Raw genomic sequence first — 8,599 nt, forward strand, 5'->3', positions numbered from 1 at the left:
AAATACTTTATGCATACAAAACTATAAGTACTCTTAATACCAAATAGAAGTAATTTTATTCTCCTTAATCCTTATTCTTTTCTAACTTGGTGATTGAATGTGTAAATATTGTTAACAAATTCAGATGGAAGTGAAACTAAATATGTAGATTCTTGACTAATGTGTGAAATATTTAAGGTGATAACATCCTGTAGTTAACTCCTGCAGTTCTTATGTGTGACCTTTTGCCTTTTCCCCCCATGCAGTTACTGCTTGCAAACAAAAAGACTTTTGTGCACTTTGTACTGGAGCCGATCATTACTGGTAGATCTTCATCTGGAGCATCTCTTTCTGCCAGATATGGTTGTTTGGTCCTCATAGAGAAAGTAAGCTCTCAGGCTTAGTGCATATTGTCAGAAGTATATGCCACACAATAATCCTGTTCTGGTTCAGATTGAGCGTTTGAATACTGGAGCACTGGTTTCTATACGAGGCGTTGGTCGTGTTGGCATTATGGATATTATTCAGGTACACTTTCGGTAACAACTTTTTACTCCTCTTTAGAGAGTAGATTTATCGTCTATTTTTTTGTCTCATATACTACTCTCCTCAGATGGAACCCTACTTGAGAGGGACTGTGATACCGAGACAAGACAAAGTTTCTGATCTCGAGAGGGAAATGCAACCTAAACTACAGGAATTAAGGGAGTATCTTTGTAGTCTGCAAGCTTTGCAACTCAAACTTAAGGTAGCTATTTACTGTTAACTCCATCATTTTCTTTCTAGTTACAATTTCTGGTTCGTGTAGTCCATTTATCAAGATTATGTCCACAACCATTGATTTATTAGGCGTCAAAGGATGAACAGTTGCAAACTCAAATAAAAGACTCGTTGTTATGGGCTGAAAGAGAAGCTTATGAGGATTGTGATCAATCTTTTGTTCCAAAATTTGATGAGCGCTTGTCTTTTGCGGCACTTCAACCTGTTTCAGGTGTAATTCTATTTTTCTATCTATATCTTCTTGCTTGTAAATTTCACTAAAAATAAAATGTCTCCTTAGCAATATATTTGCTGATCCAATAGTAGTCTGCTGAACACTTTCAGCAATTACTGCTGGCACACATTGCATTCAAGTTAGTATCAGTGATTATAGCATAAAAAAGTTGCAACTGATTTGGAAATTCTCACCAACTTCCCATGTGAAGTGCAAAACTCAATGAGCAAACAGATTCAAACTTGAAATCAGACTAATAAATAGGCAATCCCTTCTGTTGGGTATCTACTCAAACTCCAAGTTAGGATAGAGTTTTTAATTCTTTGTATAACTTCATGAGAATTAGATAAGGTTAGAGATCTATCATGATTAGGAGTTTGGGTTCCATCATGATTGGGAGTTTGAATTTTATTCTAATTAGGAAGTTAGGGGCTAGAGATAGGTTTTTGGTTTCTCTATATATATCCTTCTATTGTTAGAGGAAAAAGAAGAAGAAGAAGAAGTGTAGAGAGAAAGAGAGAGAGAGAGTTTAGCAGTCTTTGTCCGTACAAAAGATTGTAATTTGGAGGTGATAGTGGATTGATTTTGATCCCGTGGTTTTTCCCAGTTGAGGGTTTTCCACGTTAAATCTTGTGTGATTTTATTTGCTGCGTTTGGTGGTTTTTTGGGGGGTTTTACGTGATCTAAAAATTTCCTACAAGTGGTATCAGAGCGGGGTTCGACGGTTCGTGGAGATTCAAGATTTGCAACGACATTGGTGGCAACGGAACTGTAGTAACAGCACTGTTCACCGTGGTACTGTAGCGGAGGAACTGTTCACGGTGACGGAACTGTTCACGGTGACGCGCTGTTCACGGTGCTGTAGCGGTCGGGTACTGTAGCGGCAACAAATCCGACGGTTGAGGTTGATTTGTCTTTTGATCGAGAATTTGGAGGCGGATTTCGGTGATCCAGGAGTCGGTCCTAGGGTTTTTCGACGTGCTGAGTTTGTTTTTGACGTCAGTTTTATCAAATTCAATCTTTACAGGGACTGATTTGAATTTTGATCGCGGTTAGAGGATGATGACTTCTTCGGGTCCGAAGTTTGATATTCCGTTATTCAATGGCAAGACAAATTTTGCAGTATGCAGTGCACGGTTCAAGATATTCTTGTGTAGCAGGGTGTTGATCAAGTTTTGGAAGAGAAGAAACCTGAAGGATTGAAGGATGCTGAATGAAGTTCCATGCAAAAGAGGGCGGTTCTATTAGCATATATTCTTGTGTATAGATATTATTTGGTATCCTTGACCGAATAATATGTTGATTTTGTGAATATTATTAGTTCCTATTTTACGGGATTTGTTTCCTATTTTACGGGATTTGTTTAGGAGATTTTGTGAGGTTTTTCCTAATTTATAGCTTTGTAATGTGGTATAAATGGGGAGACCCTGATTGAATGAGAGGCACAGAGAAAATTCCCCAAATCTCTTGTCTTTACTTTATGGTATCAGAGCAACAGGTCTAATTTCTTCTGCATTTTTTTTCTTTCTTTCTCTTGTTCGATCATGGGGGATGACGACAAGAGCAGTGGCGCCACCAACGTCAATCCGATATACACGCTTTCTTCGCAAGATGGCACGGGGGCGAAAATTACTCATGTAGTCCTCACTGGGCCAAATTACGAAGAATGGGCGAAGGGTTTCCGGGTTGCGTTAGGGGCAAAGCGGAAATTGGGGTTCATTGATGGAACTCTCAAGCGGAAACCGGCTAATCCCAAAGAATGGGATGATTGGACGGCTGTCAATTACTTGGTTATTGCGTGGATTTTCAACACTATCGAACCTCGTGTTCGGTCCACCATTTCGTATCGAGAGACTGCCTATGACTTGTGGGAGGATATTCGCTCTCGTTTTTCGGTCGGTAACGATGTTAAAATCTATCAAATACAATGTGGTCTTGCCGAATGTAAGCAACAGACCAATGAAACTGTGATGGACTACTATGGTAGACTAAAGAAATTGTGGGACGACATTGAAGACTATGACCCGTTGCCGAGTTGTGAGTGCTCTAGTTGTCCAGTAACTCTCCGCAACCGTCGCGAGGCTGATAAGGTACGCGGTTTTCTTATGGGGCTTGAACCGTTTTATGCTACTGTGCGTTCTAACATCCTAGGCACCAAGCCCCTACCCTCGATGCAATTAGTTTATTCTCGTCTTGTGCAAGAAGAGGAGGTTCGTAACATGACCCAAGCTCGGGTTGACATGGCTCCAATGGCCTTTTCTGTACGTGACAGTAGTGGCAGAAAGCAGCCCGGGACTGGTTCACGCTCCAGGTTCACTTGTACCTATTGCAATAAGGATGGGCACACTGAAAGTCGTTGCTGGGCGAAACATGGCTATCCCTCGGACCGTGATCCACGCCGTTCTCGGGAGGCCTCTACATCTACTGCTCCTCTTAAAGTGAATGCTATTCTTGATGAGCAACAGGTTGCTACTAACATGGTGCGCTTGAGCGGTAAGAAAAATTTTACATGGATTGTCGACACCGGTGCGTCGGCACATGTTTGTTGTGATAAACGATTATTTGCTACATGTCACTCCATTACCCCCATTAAAATCGGTTTGCCAAACGGTGCCAGTTTAATTGGATAGCCATTAAAATCGGTTTGCCAAACGGTGCCAGTTTAATTGCTCATACGGCCGGGACAATCAAACTTAATGATCACTTGCTCATCTCTGATGTTTTATTTGTCCCGTCTTTCCAATATAATTTGCTCTCTGTCTCGCGGCTACTCTCGGCTCAACAACTCAGTGTCCAATTTACTAATTTTCAATGTTTGATACAGGACCATGCCTTGACGACGATTGGAGTGGGTGAATTATCAGATGGGCTCTTTTACCTGACTATGAAGGAACCAATTCGTGTGAATATCGTTACCTCCAAGGACGATGTTGAGTTGTGGCATAGACGGATGGGGCATCCTTCTTCTCAGGCAATGGAGCATTTACCTTCTATTTCCCGTAATTTTGTTCTTGATCCTTGTGACATTTGTTTTCGGGCAAAACAGACTCGTAATCCCTTTCCGTTAAGTAATAATAAAGCTGCACAATTGTTTGATTTAATTCATTGTGATGTGTGGGGACCGTATCAACCCAATCGTGCGTGTGACTCTCGATATTTTCTGTCTATTGTGGATGATTTTTCTCGCTGTGTTTGGGTCTATTTGATGAAAACTAAGGATGAGGTCCCCCGCCTTCTTCGTGAATTTTTCTCGCTTATTGCTCGTCAGTTTAATTGTCATGTGAAAATTTTGAGAAGTGATAATGGCACGGAGTTTCGTGGGCTTTTACCGTATTTTCGTGAACATGGGATCATTCACCAAACCTCAATGGTGAAAACACCCCAACAAAATGCTCGAGTTGAGCGTAAACATCGCCATATTTTAAACGTTGCTCGCGCGCTCCGATTTCAAAGTTCTTTACCTCTTGATTTTTGGGGCGAGTGTGTTTTGACCGCGGCTTATTTGATCAACCGTACTCCCTCTCGTGTTTTGGAGAATAAAACACCTTTTGAGTTACTTTTTCACCAAGTTCCTGACATGAGTTTGGTTCGGGTTTTCGGATGTTTATGTTATGCTAAAAATATTCATCCGTCTGATAAATTTGATTCCCGAAGTCGTCGTTGTATTTTTCTTGGTTATCCCTTTGGTAAGAAGGGTTGGCACTTGTATGATCTAGAAACGGGTGTTTATTTCCAATCTCGGGATGTCCGTTTTATCGAAAATCAGTTCCCCTTTGCTGAACCTGTCACAATCAGCAAGCCTGATTCGTCTTTGGCAGTTGACTCCTCCATTACACAGGATGTCTTTGATGTCGAGGGGGGGAATGATGGGAGTGATGATTTTGTCGAGCATGTTACTGATAATGCAGTAGGTCTTGAAGATGCTAATGAGGCTGACACAGTGGAGACGGCTAGTGAACAGCCCGTGGACACGATTCCTCATGGCACCATACCCGCTGAGTGTGACATTGCACGAGATGATAGTGATGGCAACGTTCTCATAGATGTGCCTGATGAGAGTGCTGAGAATACGGTTAACATGGAGGAGGGTGAAGAATTGGGTCGTGGTCACCGGGTAAAACGTGACAATACTCGTCATAAGGATTATGTGCGTTGGGACAAAATTAACGAGCATATTAACACGACATTGGTTCCTTCAAATCTGTCACCCACTACCATTTCCGTCTCAGGTACTCCGTATCCCATTGCTAATTATGTTAATTGTGATAATTTTTCTCGTGCCCATCAGCAATTTCTTGCGGCTATTTCTACTGAAATCGAGCCCAATTCTTTTAAAGAGGCTCTTCGTGACCCAAAGTGGAAGAAAGCTATGGAGGAAGAAATAGATGCGTTAGAAGCAAATAATACTTGGTCAGTGGAAGACTTACCACCGAATAAGACGGCCATAGGTTGTATGTGGGTCTACAAGATTAAGCGCAAGTCAGATGGGTCGGTCGAACGGTATAAAGCAAGGCTAGTAGTGTTTGGCAATCATCAGGTGGAAGGTATTGATTTTGTCGAAACTTTCGCTCCTACTGTCAAAATGGTTACTGTTCGTACTTTTCTCACTGTTGCTGCAATAAATAATTGGGAATTGCACCAAATGGATGTGCATAATGCTTTTCTTCATGGAGATTTGTCTGAAGAAGTATATATGCGATTTCCACCCGGGTCCGGTCACGTTTTTCAAGGAAAGGTTTGTCGTCTCCGTAAGTCTTTATACGGATTACGTCAAGCCCCACGTTGCTGGTATGCTAAACTTGCCACTGCTTTGTGTTCGTATGGATTTTCTCACAGTCCCTCTGATCATTCTTTATTTGTTTATCGTAAAGATGCTATTGTCCTTAATATTCTCGTTTATGTTGACGATTTGGTCATTGCTGGGAACGATGGTGCTGCTATCAGTGATTTTAAAACTTATCTAAATCAATGTTTTCGTATGAAAGATTTGGGTAAGTTGAAGTATTTTTTGGGTCTTGAGGTAGCCCGTAATCCTACTGGTATTTTTCTCTGTCAACGGAAATACACTCTTGATTTACTGACTGAGACAGGATTGCTTGGTTCCAAGCCTGCTAGTGTACCCATTGAGGAAAATCACCATTTGGCGCTGTCTTTGGAACCAATATTTAGTGAGCCTACACGATATCGTCGGTTGGTGGGCAAATTAATTTATCTTACTCTTACTCGACCAGAGATTAACTACTCCGTGCACATTCTCGCTCAGTTCATGCAGAATCCCTCGCAAGCACACTGGGACGCAGTTATGCGGGTTCTTCGCTATCTTAAGGGCAATCCAGGTCAGGGTATTTATCTTCGTGCCAATGCTTCTATGACACTTGAGGCTTACTGTGATGCTGATTGGGCAAGTTGTCCCATAAGTCGTCGTTCACTCACCGCATATTTTGTATTTCTTGGTGGTTCGCCTATTTCTTGGAAAACAAAGAAGCAGGATACTGTGTCTCGTTCTTCTGCTGAAGCAGAATATCGTGCAATGGCTTCCGCTACAAGTGAGATTATTTGGTTGAAAGGTCTGCTTCGGAGTTTGGGCATTGACCATCCATCGGTTGTCCCACTTCATTGTGACAGTCAAGCCGCACTTCATATTGCTAATAATCCAGTTTTTCATGAACGCACCAAACATATTGAGATAGATTGTCACTTTGTTCGCGATGAGATCGTGTGAGGCACTATTGCGCCATCATATGTGAATACTGCATTTCAGCTAGCTGATATTCTTACAAAGGCTCTTGGGCGATCTCAATTTCATTGTTTGCTAGACAAGTTGGGCATTTCTCGATTACATGCTCCAACTTGAGGGGGGGTATTAGCATATATTCTTGTGTATAGATATTATTTGGTATCCTTGACCGAATAATATGTTGATTTTGTGAATATTATTAGTTCCTATTTTACGGGATTTGTTTCCTATTTTACGGGATTTGTTTAGGAGATTTATCTCTTGTCTTTACTTTAGGTTCACACAATTCGTTTGGCACTCGTCCCTGAGATCAAGTACAATGTTATGTAAGAGACTACACCAAGGGGGCTGTGGGAAAGGCTCGAGGGGATTTATGCGTCGAAGTCGATGACCAACCGATTGTGTTTGAGGATGGAGCTTTATTCGTTGAAGATGGAAGAAGGTACTGCAATTCAAGACCATATCAATGCCTTTAATCAGCTAGTTTGTCAACTTATGAATATTGATGAGGAGATTAAAAAAGAAGAGCAGGCGCTACTCCTATTGTCTTCCTTGCCGAAGTCGTACAAGCCGTTAGTTCAGACGATAATTGTAAGGAAGTAGACTTTGAAGTTCGACGATGTGACAACACTCCTACATGAGAATGGAAGAATGATGGGAAAGGAGAGCGCATCTAATGGTGATGAGTGCACTAGCTTTTGAAGGTTCTAATCGAGGGAGGAGTAGGGGAGATGTGACAGTTATCGAGGAAGGTCAAAATCTCGGGCCCTAGACGACAACAAAAGGGAGTGCTATTATTACGGAGAGAAGGGTCACATTCAGTTCAGATGTTCCCAGATGTGTGATGATTTGAAGAGTATTAGACAGATGAAGCTTCAAGAAAATAAGAAGAAGACGGACTGCTCAGTGGTTGTGTGTGATGAAGATGTGGTTTTATTGATGCAGAGTACAAGTATTGATGCAGAGTATAAGTACTGATACGAGTAACACTTGAGTGTTAGATTCTGCAGCCTCTATGCACGTTTGCAACAAGAAAAATTATTTTAACACATTAAAGACAAATAAAGAATTTGACGGCGTGATTGTTGGAAACAACGAGAAGATGAAGGTTGAAGGTGTTGGAAGTGTTCGCCTTAAGCTTCATACTAGGAAGGTCGGAATTCTTTATCATGTGAAATATGTGCCGACATGTGATGCTAATTTAATTTCGTTGGGTGAGATGGCATCACGTGGATACAAGTATGTGGGTGAAGGAGAGCGGTGCAATGTGTATAGAGATGACGATTTGATTTTGTGAGGGAGGAAGAATAGCAATCATATTTGCTATTTAGATGGGTGATCCGTTAATGATGCAGATTACTCTTCTCAGACTTTTGTCCACCAGGGAGAGGTGAAGAATAAGAAAAAGAGAGTGAGTTTTTCTGAAGTCGTTGAGACACTTGGAGATTTTTCGTCGAGGGAGGATATGTTGGGTATTTACTCAAACTCCAAGTTAGGATAGAGTTTTTAATTCTTTGTATAACTTCATGAGAATTAGATAAGGTTAGGGATCTATCATGATTAGGAGTTTGGGTTCCATCATGATTGGGAGTTTGAATCTTATTCTAATTAGGAAGTTAGGCTAGAGATATAGTTTTAATTTCTCTATATATATCATTCTATTGTTAGAGGAAAAAGAAGAAGAAGAAGAAGAAGAAGTGTAGAGAGAAAGAGAGAGAGAGAGGGTTTGACAGTCTTTGTCCGTACAAAAGATTGTAATTTAGAGGTGATAGTGGATTGATTTTGATCCCGTGGTTTTTCCCAGTTGAGGGTTTTCCACGGTAAATCTTGTGTGATTTTATTTGCTGCGTTTGATGGTTTTTTGGGGTTTTTTACATGATCTAAAAATA

The 8,599-nt window shown here is 41.1% G+C and overlaps 1 protein-coding gene across 2 annotated transcripts in view; it reads left to right on the forward strand.

Moving 5' to 3' along the window:
- Positions 1 to 8,599, forward strand: part of LOC109830265 — a 12,089-nt gene that overhangs the window by 1,666 nt on the left and 1,824 nt on the right. For both annotated transcript variants that reach the window (XR_002244252.1, XM_020397478.1), the window contains exons 3-6: positions 246 to 365; positions 433 to 507; positions 593 to 727; positions 829 to 970. Coding sequence is in view for 1 of the 2 variants with exons in the window: in XM_020397478.1 (XP_020253067.1) it covers positions 246 to 365; positions 433 to 507; positions 593 to 727; positions 829 to 970 (472 nt within the window). In the remaining variant the exon portion in view is untranslated. The remainder of the gene's footprint in view (positions 1 to 245; positions 366 to 432; positions 508 to 592; positions 728 to 828; positions 971 to 8,599) is intronic.

This window comes from Asparagus officinalis, chromosome 2, assembly GCF_001876935.1.
Source record: "Asparagus officinalis chromosome 2, Aspof.V1, whole genome shotgun sequence".
Classification (NCBI taxonomy): domain Eukaryota; kingdom Viridiplantae; phylum Streptophyta; class Magnoliopsida; order Asparagales; family Asparagaceae; genus Asparagus; species Asparagus officinalis.